Genomic DNA, 15,135 nt, shown 5'->3' with positions numbered 1-15,135 from the left:
GTCACAACTTCCTGACATGCACGCCCAGCAAGAGCAGTGGTGCTGACGGATGATTACAGGTTTTTAAGGAGCCCCTCATTGCCACCCCAAAATTTTGGGGAAGCTCCACATTAAGCTCAGAGATTTGCGCCCCTCATTCCAGGACCTGTCTGGGTTTAGGTGCAGGTAAATAAGTCAGGTTGGCTCCGGTGACTCCAAACCCTGAGCCAGAATTGAGAGAAGAGGGCCACCACCAGCCATGGTCGCCAAGTAACTGGCAGGAACGCCTACCAGATGGCTGTGACTCCTGGAGTTCCTGAGAAACTACTAGGAATGCACCCTGGGTGGGCCTTACCCTTTAAACATCCTACAATTTTGTAACTGAGCTTGTGGCTGAACCACATGCTCATAATTTCTAGGCTGGCCACATTATGCCTAAAATGCAATCATTTCTGCTGTTTCCCTGGGAGAGTCTGACCTTTTCCTGGGTTTTGTGACCACAGGATCACTGAGCCATTGTTTTTGGTTCAGTTGTTCTGGAATGTGTAAGAATGTCCTCCCGAAAGCCTCTCCTCTTCAGGGGGAGATTTAGTAGCTCTCTCTGCTGGGGAATGATCCCACATTATCACCTTAAACTAATAGAGAAACAGCTCCTTTTCGCAACAATGCATGAAATAAATAAATGATTCTCTCTTTAGAGAAACAGTTGAAAGGACTTGAAATGACCATGATTTTGAAGCAAAAGAGGTCCCATCTACTCAGATTTCCCAGCTCCCCAGCAGCAGAACCCCACACATATCCTATCCATGGGGTAGTTTGAATGAATGGAGATTAAGTCTGCAAGAGACTGGCCATGCCCAGAGTAGCATGTTCATTGGGTTTCTCATCTCTCCTAGGTTACGCCTGCCCTAGAAAAAGTGAGTTGCAAAACCTATAGCTGGGTTTCTGGGGGCTCACAGACATCAAGTTAGAATTCCCACTCTCTAAAATAAAAATAATCATTTTCCCTTAGCCTAATAATTAAGGTGACTGTGTGTCATAGTTTGCCTGTTGTCCAAGTGTATCTGTTTAAAAGGCTCTTTACTCTCAGAAAGGTCCCAGTTTGGCTGATGAAATACATGGTTTCCCTCCTAAGCTCAGATATTCTCCGCCTCAAGCTCACAAAGCTCAGCTTGCCCTGCAGCACCCGTCCGGCACCCCCACATAGAGAACCTGGGTTTTATGGTGGCATGTAAATTAAGCTTGCAGCTTCCCTCACTGATCCTCAGACTCAGATCTAGAAAGCCCTTGGGACCAAAGACCATGCAGAGAACAATGTCACCTGCACATATTCCTCCAAGAGTCTGACTCCTCCCTAATTCCTTCCTTTGGGTGCCATCTGAAGGGAGCCCTTCGTTTGCATTTGGAATTGTTCTGGATGTACATCTCGGGTGATGAGGGGCATTGGGTGTGGGAGGTCCTGAAGAGTCGGGGAGAGGGCAGGCTGGAGGTGCAAGCCCCACCCGTGGAGTATGAGGGTAATGGGTGTCACCTGCTCCTGGCATTTCTTTGGAAGACTACCCCTTGGACTTCTGGTTTTCCCCACTTTTCTCTCGGCCAGCAGTTGCCGTGGCAACACAGTGTCTGAGAACTTCTACTAATTGCATCTATCTGCTTCTCCTAGAACCATACCAAGTCACACATATGGAGACTTCATTTAGCCTGGAGTTTCTTGCTGGGTTTTCACCCCTTCTGCATTCCTTAAGCTGGAGAATAATTGCCCAGATACCAAAAACTTGACAGCTGCTTTGCAGCCACAGTGCCCCCAAAGATTCCCAGGGCTTTGTCCGTGTTTTTTAAGGCGGAGATTCACGCCGCTCTGCTGCGCCTGGTCTCTGGATCTCTCTGCCCCATTTTGTTCCAGCCATGCCTGACTTCTCTGCTCTCCCCACCCACCCCCAGGCCCCCTTCATATGTCCAGTTGTCTTAGCTCTCCGTTGGATGTCACAGTTCCTTTTAAGGTGCTCAGCCCCAGGGCAGATAAAGCCTCATCCTTCCCTGGCAGCCCACTGTAGGATGGGCCAGAGGGGAGTAGTTGGAGACCCTGACACATTCTGGGACCAGGGAGGGGTAAAGCAAGGCAAGAAGCTTCTTTTTCTGGCCTGGGGAGACTGACCGACTGGCCTCCCTTATACTTCACAGGACAGTGCAGGGGTGGGCTCCTGAGAAGAGTTAACACAAAACAGCTGCCTTGGATAATAAGCCCATTTTCACAATTTCTCTTGGCCTCTTCTCACTTGCTTCTCTTCATTTCCACTTCTGCCTGGTTAGGCCACCACCCTACACTCTGAAGTCTCACCCACTTGTGCCTTCCTCCAAGGTACCTCGCATTCTGACATTACCTCCCCCTCAACCCTGTTTCCCTCCACCAAACTCCCATTCCCTCACCCATGTCAGCGAGGCTATACATTGCTGGTGGACAAAAGAAATGACTGGAAGTCATTTCAATCCCGCATCGCTCTCCTGTCCGCTTCACCAACAAATGTACACACACACACACACACACACACACACACACATACTTCACCACCACCACCAAGGTCTTCCTGTGGGTCTAAGACAATCTCTAATTAGTGAATTTTCAGGCTGAATATTTATGGCCTGGTGGAGAAGGGTGGGGTCTTTAGGTTAGTTCCCCCAAACGACTGATCTTGGAAGCAGGCAGCTCCGGAGAGGAGTTGGCACAGGGTCTGTCTTTCTGCCCAAGTCTTCAGGGCAGTGGGATTCAGGAGCCCTTTTGTGCTTTCAGCAAGGGTTGGTTCATAGCACAGGGTACTGTGCTGGGACCTACAAAAGAACTCTAAAACATAATCCTTGTCCTCTAGGAATGTATAGTTCAGCTGGGAAGACAAAATCTGTACAGTCAATTAAAATTGTTTAAAAAGTGATCAAGATGAGTTCAGATGAAGTAGAATGAAAGTTCAGAGGAGGAAGAAGGAATTCATATCGACCAAAAGGAACAGGGCACCAAGGAGGGAGAGGTGGAACTGGAGCTAAGCCTGAAAGGACAGGAGGAGTTCGTGCTGCAGTCCAGACAGTAAGGCAGACTTCCCAGATGTTGGCATCATTTTAGCTGGGCTTGTAGGATACTCTCCGCCCATCCGAAGGTTAAAGAAACATCGAACAATGTCTACTGGTGCTAACATTTTCAAAGGGGAATGAGTTCTCATTTCAAACGTAGAACCTCAGGAGTCCTATACCTTTTATTTTAGTCTACTTGTGACTTAAATATGCTGTGGCTACCTGCTCTAGCCACGGGCACAGCTGAAGCTCATTGTAGCCAGAGAGTTACTGGAGGTGAGGAGGCCACAGATCTTGAGGCCACATGAACAATGAAGTTGCCGGGGAGAGAGGAGGAAGACTCTGAGCCACGTGACAAAGACCTTGTTAAATGTGGCCAGGTGGATGCCAGCAGGTGACAGTGTCAGGCATTTGAATCAGTGCTAGGTCATGTGAATCTGCTTGGAGAATGGTGGCTTAGCCTTCAGTTTTAGGGGGAGCCAGGTGCAAACTGGAATAATAAAAAGGAGCCACAGATATTGGAGGACTGGTCCCCAGTTCTAGGGAAAGTACCCAAGTTCTCTGCCACAGCAGATTTCTTCCCTAGCAGGTATGTGTATCAGGAACTACCCAGGGTCTACCTAAATCCAGTAGACCATGGGGCAAAAGGGTGGAGAGAACTCATAGCTCCACATCCACATCTCACCTGCCTCCCACCGAAGCTGGGGGATAAATCTTACATTCCACTCAGACGCCCGTGAATGTGAATCCTATCTGGTTCCGGGCTTGGGAAGCCCAGGGAGATGGAAGGTTGGCTCACTCGGGTGCTGAGCATGTGCAGGAATGTTGGTCCAGATGTGGCAGGCATTGCAGGGGACACTCTCCCACAGCTGCCCTGGAGCTGTCACCCTTCTTTAGTTGAGGGTATTGGGATTTAGGTGTGTGGGTTTCTTTCTTTTTTTTACTTTTAATCAACCATTCTCCTTGAACTACATGTGGAAATAATTAGACCATGAATGCTGAGTAAATGTGAGTCCTGGCAGTCCCAGACATACTTCAGTGACAGGTTCTTGGCAGGAATGAAGAATTGTGAGTCTCATGTGAATTTCCTTTAACCATTCTCTCCCTTCTTTTCTTTCCTTTTTTTTTCTTGCAAGGCAAACACAAATAGAATAAAAATGTTATTAATGGCATTCTAGGGGAGTAGAGGATTCCAGCTAGTTAACTGGTGAGTGAAATAAGGCCACTCGATTGGGGTCCCATTACTGCCCACCTGACTTCCTCTGCCACAGTCCAGGAGGGAGTAGAAGGCTTTGCTTATGAAAATTCTTTAACTATTTTAATAGTTAAAGCCAATTTTAATTCCCCAACCAAACCCAGCAAAAACTCTGAAATATCCTTAAGAGGCTCTACATGTAAACAATTCTCTTTAGTTTGGGCATTTGGGTTAACTTCCCTAGGAGAATAAAGTTTGATATTCGGAAACATAGGAATGGTAAATTCCTGTGCTTTCTCGTTAAGAGAATTCTAACAATTTAAGGGACTTTGGCATCATGTACAACCCCTTTTTTATGGATGGGGAAACCGAGGACCAGTGAGGTCAAGCACCTCGCCCTCAGTCACACTGTGTTGTAGACAGCCGTACATCAGAGCCCAGCTCCAGGCATCTGCGTCAGTTCCCCCTGCACAGAAGCTCACTGCCGCTGTCTGGTCTGCCCTCTGGGTTACTGGTTCAGATTTTTAGCAGAGGTTTAAAGGCTTTTTTGTTGGGGGAAGGGGGTCTCATCCCAATGTTTGCCAAATCGTTTCTCATACAATGGCATTCATCATCCATTTCTTGGACGATGTGTATTTCCTGGTTTTGCTCCCAGTTTTCTGAACGCACCCACTCTGCTTTCCTGGCTGCTTTGGCTCTGGAGCCCTCACTCAGTTGTTCACTGCATGAGAAGGGGAGGAGGCCCGAATTCCAGCCTGCACCACGCTCACCAAGCCCTGTAACCTGGCCAGGTGTTGCATCTGCCTAGAGGAGGAGACACCTTTTCCGATTTGCACAAAGAACCCATGCAGGCTGGCAGCAACCTGTTCTCCCTCCTCCTTTCTGTGCACATCCTGTGCCTTCCTCTCCTCAGCCGCCCTCAGCCTCCATTCCCATCCCTTCCTCCTGAGCTCATTTGTTCTCTTGGCCACATTTCCCACTCCTACACGGATGATGGCCAGATGTGCATCTCAAGCTTTTTATTTCCAACTGTCAGTGGAATGTTTTACGTCTCCTTAGACTTGTACCCATAAGTGAGTGACCCGTCACTGCTGCCCCTCCCGCCACAGCCCTGCCCAGGGCTCCATCTCTGACAGACACACCAGAACCTTCCAGGCCCTGAAAGTCAAAGATCTTGGCAGATCTCCAGAGTCTCTCCTTCCTTATGTCTGTCTCGTACGTTGCCAGATTTCTTTGTTCTTTAGAAATTTCTCTGGGATTCCTTCCTTTCTCTGTATCCCAACCACCACCTTACATGAGGCTCATCACCCCAGCCTCTTTCTAGCTGATATCCTTGTGTCTCCAATTAATTCCTCCTCACCCCTTTCTTCCCATGTACCACTGCCAAACTCTTCTTAAAACCCTCCTGTTCAAAACCTACAGGTTTTCCATCCAGATCCTTCCAGATCCTATCATTCTTCAGGGCTCAGCTCAAGTCCGCTTCGGCCACGAAACCGCGCCTCCTGGAGTCAGCCCCATTTCCTTCAGGGCGGCTTTGGTCTGTGTGTGTTAGTTCCATCCCCCGACCACGTTAGAAACTTCTTCAAAGGCAGAAGCCCCTTCTTCTGAGCTTATGCTGCAGAGCTTGCACCGCACTGGTCACAGACTACTTTTATTCTTGTTTTATTATTATGGGCACTCATCAAATACGTTTTGTGATGGGTTCAAGTTACTTGCCCCATCCTTTACTGAAGACTGGAGAACTATTTAGATCCCTACGTTGTCCTTCAAAGTGGGCAAGTCTTAGCCAGACAGTTGGAGAATGGAAAATGAACACCATGCTCAAACCTAACAGGCTAATTTGGAGCAGAAAGGGGTCTGGCTAAAAAGGTTCCACCCAGGTTTTCTGAAGAAACCAACAGATAAAACTGTGAAACTCAGGGACTTGCCAAAAGCACTCTTTTGGAAGACTCATAAGATAGCGTAGGCACTTCCAGGGGCAACTGAGGAGTGTAGACAGGTATTGGGGAGCATTTTAGTCAGAGTGGAGTTGCTGGATGAGCCTGACTTGAGGAGACAGCATGGCACTCCCTGGGGAGACACCCAGCTTATTGCCACGGGCCAGGGCCTGAAGGGATGAGAACAGAAACCTCCTCCTCCAGTGCTGGTGACAATTCGGAGTCACAGTCCTCTCACTGCCAATAGGGGTGAAACTTTCCACCTCATAGAGCCTTGTGAGATTATTTTCAGTCCTGTGTGACTGCCCAGCATATTTCCAGCTCTGTAGGTGCTCACTAAACGCTGCTGTGTACTTCTGCTAGGCCTGGACAAGACCGTTGCAGAAAACTGAACTTAGCGTTATAGAGAAGCAGAGTGTGTGCATCCAGTGTGCTGTGCTGTATCTGGGCCACTTGGAGAAAGACCTGCTACACGGAGGGGAAGGTGTTACAGAGAAAGGGCTTCCCTGCAAAGGTGGCAGCTTAGGTCCCTCAGTCTGACAAGATAGACACCGAGGGAATGTGACCTAATCTGTAAAATAATAGCGATGGTTAAGATAAACAACCTTGTCCCATTTGAAACTTGAAAGTAGTGATTTTCAGGCACACAATATGGTATCACATGAGTGAACAGTGTCGGGAACATGTTATCCCATAAGCTCCAGTAGAGGCTGAACACAGACATCAATACAAAGGAGAACTGGGTAAATCTTGAACAACGGGTCCATAATAGATTTTTTTTAATCTTAAAGCTGATCTTCCTGGTTGATGCATCCCTTATGTTGATGTCATAAAGCCCAGCTACGCCTTTCCCCAAACATCCTGAATGCCGTAGTCACTCGCTACTGCCACTGACACTAATCTGAATGGATCCCAGATGATAGTTAATGTAAAAAAATGTTCATTCAGCATTTTCTCAGGCAGGACAATGTGGTGATTCTGTGGGAAACCAAAATGTACAAGCACTTTGTCTACTTGAGATAAACTATGTGTGTGTAAATATTAAATAAGGCTCTGACTAATAGACTAAAGGGGCAAGAGCCTTCCCATTTGGGAAGAAAATATAGGATATAGATGGTCACATTGACTGTGAGGCTAATTAAGCTTCAATTTCAGACCTCTTAACTTGTAAGGCCCCATCGAAGGCCCTGTGCCCAATATCACAGTCATCACTGCATATTATTTTTCTTAAGGGGAACCCCTCAAATTTTTTCAGTTTCAGGCCCCACAAAACCAGGATCTGGCTCAGGTGCATAAACTCGAGATGAGGGACTGGTTGTGAGCACAGAGGGGGACACCGTCCCTGCAATGCGGTGCCTACTGCCCGGTGCATCAGGACATCTGCTCGAAATCACCATTCCTTCCTCTGTCCCTGGGATATGTCGGATGCACCCACATGTTCTTTTCAGAGAAAGGAATCAGAATTTGAGCAAAGTCACATGGTGTTCTAGCTAGATGGCAAGGTCCTGAAGTGGTTTTGCTTTCTCCTTGGCTTTCTCCGGCCTGGGCCACTAGGTTCCATTCTAGGATGGCTGCCCAGGAGTAGCCAGCATCCCACCTACACCCACTGGGGTCTCCTGTTCTCCCCAGTTCTGTGAGTTCCTTTGTCCCCAACTCCATGTTGCTGTGCACATCTGAGGGGCCTTGGTGTTGCTGCAGAGTTTCCATGACTAACTCTGGCAAAGCAAGGAGAGCCTTTTTCACGTCAACAGAGGCGCTCTGTCACAGAATAGTGGCAATTGGAGCCAAAATTCCACCTTGGCATATGTAAGGGCTGTTTTCATTTTTTTTTTTTTTAGAAAGAAAGTTGGGAAGGAGGAAAAGGATGGAAGGCAGAGCCGACGCAGTTCATGTTAGTGATTGATGGTATATTAAGATGCAGTTTTATGCCTTTGCTTATAACCTTCCTCCCCTGCCAAAGCACTTTGTTCTTCCAGAAATTGTTTTACTTCAGAAGACTTTTTAAAAACATTCAAAGTGTATTTTATGTTCAGACTTAATGCTGGTCAGCCCAGAGACTCAGACACACTATCGCCTCTAGTGGTGGTTTTGCAAATAACTTGCTTTTTCAGGTGCAAAAATAATTCCCGTTTCTTTAGGCCTTGGATCCAAGACAGAGTGGTTTAGTGGACAGGGCTGGATGAAAGTCGGGGCCCTCAGGCCAGGCCCCGTGAGGTCGTGGATCAGTCCCACGCAGCCAGCCGTCCCTGCGTCTCGGGTTCTTCTCCATCACAGGTGTTACATCTGGAAGGGCATGAGAGAGAAGCCCTGCCTGCCTATCCTCAAAGGTTTTGAAAATCAAAAATGATAGTAAAAACTGTAGACTAATCAAAATTCTTGGTGCAAATGTAAAGTATCACTTATTGCTATGCAGAGGCTGTTGCTCAGAGAGGAAGTTTTTTCCTGGTAAAGGTCAGCGATGTTCCGGTCAGTCTTCACCATTTACATTGTGAAACTTAACCATGACCCCAGACCCCCAGGGCATGGCCTGCAGCACATAATGAAAACAACATAGAAGCAAGTAGGGAGATGGTGTAGATGGGTCGTGCTAGAAACCTGATGTTTCTCCATTGGAAGCAAGTATTTTGTTGGTTTTTATCAATGTATCAGGGTGTCCAAACTTCCAGAACACACCCTCTCCCCCTAGTCAATCACACTCTGACAGGTACATTCAAGCTGATGTGTTTGTATACCTGTGACCTCACCCTCCTAGGGAATGTTCATATGCAAATATGGTTACCTGTATGTAGATGAAATTCTCCTACAGCCTTGGGACCTAATTCCTAAAATTGTTATGGTGGTAAAGCAAGTAATTCTGTTTCATCTGTGAGAACTGCATTGAGCCCTGTGACCTCTCCCTATGCTGGCCTTGGTAGCTGTATCCTCTCTCAAGCTCCCTCCCTTGAATGTTCTTGGTAAAGGAATATCAAGGCTCTGGAGCTGGGCTGACCTGTGTCAGAATCCTGACTCAGCTGCCACTAGTTATACGGCCTCTGTGCATCACAGAGCTCTTCTGAATCTTAAGTTCCTCCCTGTCTGTTACATGGGATGAAAAATATGGAAACCTGCATAAATGTTTTGAGGACAGAGATATCTGAAGAGCCTCACTCAGTCGTAGGTGCTCTAATTAATATCAGCATCCAGCCCTTGGCCATTCACCCCCCACAAGACCTCTGCCCTACACTGGCAGGTTTCCCTGCCTTCACCCTCCCCCTCCAGGCTGCCCTACACTTGGAGTCAATTTCTAAGTTGGAAGGGACTAGACACAGTGGTCCAAGTCACCACATTCATCATATCACCAGCCCCATTCCAACCTTCTCAAGGTCCTCACTGCCCACCAGATCCATGGGAAATCCCTCAGATCAGCTGGTGAGATCTGCTCCCCAACACCTGCTGTCCCACCCCATCTCTCCCTCACCATGTCCCTCCCTGCCAGATGGGTAGAACCACCGACCACCCTAAGGGACTTCCAGGAGCTTCAGGAATGCTCCCGACACTCCTGCTGCTAGAGGAGATGGAGCTTGGAAGGGCTTTCCATGGCACAAAGAAGCCCTGTCTTGGGAGAAAATGTTCTTTGTTGTTGATTTCTGCACTAAAGCGTGCCTGTGAATAGGAAGAATTGGGGAGGATGAGGGCTTCAAGAAAGACATTCTCTCCCAAGCTGACAAATCCCCAGTTCTTGGTTCCTGCTGCCAGTGCTTGTGGGGCACGAGCCCCAGTCTTCCACCTCCTACCGCACCTCTCAGGGAGGCAGAGCTGGGAGGGGCCGCAGGAGCCGGGGCTGCTCTCCGCATTGCGGCTCTGGGCTTGTGAGACAAAGAGAGAGATTGCCACCTATTGACAGATACGCCATCTGCACAGAGGAATGCTTGTGTAACTAGCATCTCTCTGCGGTCTCCAAACACAATAAACAGGGCTTGGTAGGCCCTTTATTTTTCCCATTCAGTGTGTCCTACTCTCAGAATTGTTATTCCAGTGCAAGGGGGGATGGGTGGGGACGTGGCGGCTCAAAGTGGTAACAGCATCTCGGGGAAAACGGTCTGAAACTCAGTTTCGCAGTGTAATCATGGCCACCTTCAGTTGTGTGGCAGGCACCCTGCTCCATGCGGTACATCTCATTTAATCCGCACACGGCCCATGTAAGGATCAGGGTTCTCTCTGTATACACGAGGAAACTGAGGTTTAAAGGTAGTGCCTGGCTCACTAGGAGGCGACTAAGGAGCAGAGGTGGGATGTGGGAATTCAAATCTAACTCTCGCAGTGTTAAGCACTTTCTCCTGACATTTACTAACTATGCAAATCACATCCTCATTACAATTTCCTTAACCTTAAGTCTTCTGGGTATGAAAATAAATATAAAAGAACTTGTCCTTTAGGTTTGGTAGAATTGTAGCTTTGCCACTGGCTAGCTAGTTAGTAAACTGATAAGGCCTAGTTCCCTCATCTGTAGCATGGGGATAATTATGATGTTGAATCTATGGTGCTGTTGTAGAGCTTAACAAAGATAATGTATAGGACCTGGCCAGGTATCTCAGTTGGTCAGAGCATCGTCCCAACACACCTAGGTTGTGGTTTCTATCCCCAGTTAGGGCACATACAAGAATCAACCAATGAATGCATAAATAATTGGAACAAATCTCTCTCTTTTTCTCAAATCAATAAATAAAAATTTTTAAAAGGATAATGTATAATAAAAATCTCTTAGCAAGGTGCCATATATGTATAAATGGGAGCTTAATCATCTGTTGTCTGAGGATCTGGGAACCTAGCTCCCCTCATTCTAGCTCTGAGGCCTTGGGGAAGTTACTTGACCTTTCTGATCTTTAATTTTCTATAAAATGGGGTCAATAACATGCATGTTCTTTCAGGGAGGTCCACACAGTAAGATGAAATCATATGTATGAAAACATTTCAAAAATTTTAATTGTACTATTCAAGTATTAGTCCTTATATTTTAAATAAAGAGTATCTCTTTTTTATGGATTTCCAAGAACTATTTCTGAAAAATGACTTGGGTTGAGTTCAACCTATAACTAAAAGCTTTTATTTTTAATATGCATTAAAATCAACAACATAAGATTTTTAAAAAATAGGCAAGAGGCTCCATAAATGCCACAGACTATCCCTGCAGGAAACTCTATAAGCATTAACATTAATAACACTTTTCATAGGCAGTTTGTTTTACAGTTTGTGATGCACTTCCAAATATATTATTTCCTTTCATCTTCACAGGACAGGGTTGGTATTTATCCCTATTTTATAGAGAAGGAAACTGAGGCTCAAAGAATTAAAGTGCCTAGTTACAGTATGCAGCTAAGTGCTAAAGGTTGTGGAGCTGTGTCTTTTGAGTGTAGGCATATGTCCCATCATGCATTTTATGCATCTTTGTGTGTGTCTGTAACTTGTGTGACACACCCACAGACAGTTATATATTTGTCTGTATCCCTCTGTTAGTGGGTTGTTTCCTGAAAGGGAAAGAAGAGTCTTATCTGAGATTTTTTTTGTATTAGTGATAGCCTTTTCTTCTTCCTTTTTGGATCTGCTTTCTATTCCCAGACACAGTTTCCAAAAGGGCTGCTCTGTGTGGGAAATGTGCTCTCTTTTTATCTCCATTCCTGGTTTAGGAAACAACAGCTCTGTAGCCCTCCCTGCCTTCTGGGAATTACTTCCTTTTTCTTCCCTGACTGCCAGCTTTATTGAATTCGCCTTAGCAACATCCAAAGAGAATGGGTGTAACAACAGCATGTGAACCAATGAAATGGGAGCGTGGCAACAGTTTCTAGACCAATAGGGGCCTTGTATGACATGCAAGCCGGCTCAGAGAGAAAATAATAATGTGGAGTTTGCAAAGCAACCTCCAGGTGGCAGCAGACCAGCTGTATTGGACACAGCCCCACAGCTCTGAATATCTACTTTGTTTTTTGCTTTGACTTATTCTCGGATGAAAAACCTTTACCAGCTGTAAGAATTTACTGTTAGAAGTGAGTTTGTGAGTGTGAGTTCCCCGCATGCTATACGAGACGTGACCGGAAGAGTAGAATCTTAGTTTCATCTCCACCTTTACTACAGCCAATCCCGTGATCTCATCACAGCTCCTACCGTCACTGTTGTTTTGTCACAGGCAATGCTGCCCCAGTGGGCAGCGGCCCAGAGGCATAGATTAAAGCCCTCTCCTGCCTTTCAGTTCTGGTGTGTTGTCTGAACAGGAAATCTGGCCCTAAGAGGTTTGAGGATAGTTCTATGGCTGGCTCGTCAGATTGGCCCTCCCTGGTGGTGAAGCTAGAGGCAGATATGGGCAGGGCTGAATGAGACCCTGCTTCCCTGGCGTAGCCAACTTTCTTTCGCCTTTTGAGATTATGATGGCCTTGAACACTGCTTAGTGAGATTTTGGTCCTTAAATTTCTGCCTGGTTTGTTCTCATCCTTTGGGAATCAGTTAAGGTCTCCTATGTCAGAGTGTCTCATTTGATTCTCACCCTCTTCCCCTCCAGCTCCCTGGCACTTCCATATTGCGTTGTAAAGAGCTCTTTACTTGTGTTTCCTCAGAGCACCATGGAGCTTCTTGAGGTCAAGGACTGTGCCTTTGTATCTCCATTCCTTAGCATAATGTTGGCAAATAGTGGATAATATTATATTAGCTGATAAACATTATTAGAAAAAAGGGAGTGTGCAAGAAAGGAGCTCTTGCTCTTTAAGAAACAGTCTTAGGGACTCAGAGTTGGCCTGGGCTGGGGCAGTGCTGGCAAGGCTGATGCTGGCTGCTGGGGAAGCTTCTGGCCGTTCAGAACCCTTCAACACCATGAGCCCTGACTCCAGGCGGAGCCCTGGGCTTGAAAGATAATCCCCACCATTGGCCCATCCCAAGATGGGCTTATTTCAGTAACGTGGTTTTCTTATGATTCTGTGTTTTAGGAAGAACTGAGGAGCAAATCCAAGATCTGTGCCAATGTGTTCTGTGGAGCCGGCCGGGAATGTGCAGTCACAGAGAAGGGAGAGCCCACCTGCCTCTGCATCGAGGTAAGTCCTGAGGTCAGGAGCCAGAGGAGAGGGGCCAAGGCCAGTGTGGCCATCTTGCTGGACATGCCAGCTGGCACAGCAGTGTCAACAATTTCATCATCTCTGTGAAAGCACACCCTGTCTATCTGAACAGAGTAGAATTTTCATCCCAAGAGTTAAAAATCAGATGTGAATGCAGGGATATTTTTTCGTTTTTAGAAAAACATTTAGCTTTATCAGGTTTTTAAATTACAAAATCAGCCAAGTACAGATATTTGTACAAACAGTATTAATAATCTTCTGTATAACCTTCAAATCCTGTTAGTCCGAGTTAACCAGTGTTAACAATGTGGTATATATTTCCACATTTTTCCCTTTGCTACTATAAACATAGAGGGTTTCCATCTATTTTATACAAAAATGGGATCATAACATAAATATGTAGATATGTATATATGCAACTTGCATTTTTGTACTCATTCATATACCATGGAAAGCCCTGCAGATCCGCATGTATAGTTCTAACTCACTTTTTAACATTTTAATCTTTAGTGGTATAAAAGAACCAGATCTATGTAATCATTTTCCTATAGATAGACACTTAATTTCCCACTAAATAATAACACCTTTGTTGCTGTCTTTATTGCTATAGGATTGATTCCCACTAGGGCTTGCTAAGATATGTACATTTTTAAAAATAGAATGCAGGTTTTCAGGTTTGCTTTGGTTTGAAATAAACTATAAAAAGCAAAAAGTGAGCTTTCAAGAAATACTACTCTCCTAGGCAGGATTCTGATAAGTTTTCACCCGTTTGGCAAACAAAAGTACCCTAGTTGTGTGCCCTTTCCCCGCCTTCTGTCAAAATCATTCTGTCTTTCTGCAAATAAATACACCCAACTTAGTCCCCAGGTGAAGGATCCTGGTCCCTTGCCCCAGCAGGAAGTCCCTGGGGTTAGAAACCTGAAAAACAGGCAGGCCAGGAAGCCTGGCAGGGCCTCACTGGGGGTGCTCTGGCCACTGTGTGGTGGCTTAAGCCCAGACTTAGGGTTCAGAAACCTGGCCTCTGGTCTCACCTTGACCATGAACAGTGGTGTGACTTTTGAGTAAACTTGTTGCCACTGGACGCTCTGAAGACAGAGACTGTATTTGGCTTTGCCCAGTGCCCAGCACACAGAAGAACTCAGTACTAAGAATTGGTTGGGTGCAGTTCGCCTTTCTGGCTTTGGTATTCTTGCCTATTGATTGGAAAGGTTGGGCTACCTCCCAGCTTGTGATCTGAGTTTTTTTTCGCTGCATCTGCTCTTGCTTCAGTGCTTTTATTAGGCTTGAGCTGAACTTGCTTCCTTCTCTCGCCTTTCAAATACCACAAAAGTCTTAAGAAACTGAGCTTGCCTGTGACCATGGCACTTTAAATAGCCAAAGCAGACCTGAGTTGCCAAGTGAACTTTAGGGCATTTCCCTGTTGGTAATGACTCTCTGTAGTTCTTTACCAAGACCCAGGCACCCCCACCCCAGCTACACAACAGGCAGTCTAAGATTAGGAGGAAAACACAATGGCCCCAAAATACTAAACAAAACATAAGAGCAAAGATTCTTGTGGTTCATCCCCAGAAGAGTTGAAGAATTGGGGCGTTTACCTGCCTTTCAGCCTCCACATTTTGAGCTCTCAGCACTGGCTGTTTTGTGTCTTAGAATGCTGGAATTTTAAGGGATCTTAGATCATCCAAATACACTGAATGACTTTGTAAAAAGTGACAAAGTGACAAAGTGAAGAAAAATCCAAATTCCTGACTTCTAATAAAAACGCCGGGTGGGGCAGGGGTCTGTACCTTCACCAAATAGGGGAGATGACCCTGAACCCAGACTGGCACACAGGGCCACATGGGGCTGCAGAGTGATAAGGTGTCTTCAACACTGAGTGGGGTCACAG

General features: G+C 46.2%; 1 protein-coding gene across 1 annotated transcript in view; it reads left to right on the top strand.

Moving 5' to 3' along the window:
• The window catches only part of FSTL1 (follistatin like 1), a 54,036-nt gene that overhangs the window by 19,725 nt on the left and 19,176 nt on the right, over positions 1-15,135 (top strand). The window contains exon 3 of the mRNA XM_045851828.1: positions 13,122-13,226. Coding sequence (XP_045707784.1) covers positions 13,122-13,226 — 105 coding nt within the window. The remainder of the gene's footprint in view (positions 1-13,121; positions 13,227-15,135) is intronic.

Source organism: Phyllostomus hastatus, unplaced genomic scaffold (genome assembly GCF_019186645.2).
Source record: "Phyllostomus hastatus isolate PE091 unplaced genomic scaffold, TTU_PhHast_1.1 phas_contig_86, whole genome shotgun sequence".
Taxonomy (NCBI): Eukaryota; Metazoa; Chordata; class Mammalia; order Chiroptera; family Phyllostomidae; genus Phyllostomus; species Phyllostomus hastatus.
Note: the sequence above shows the minus strand (reverse complement) of the source record. Positions and strands in the feature narration are given on the sequence as shown.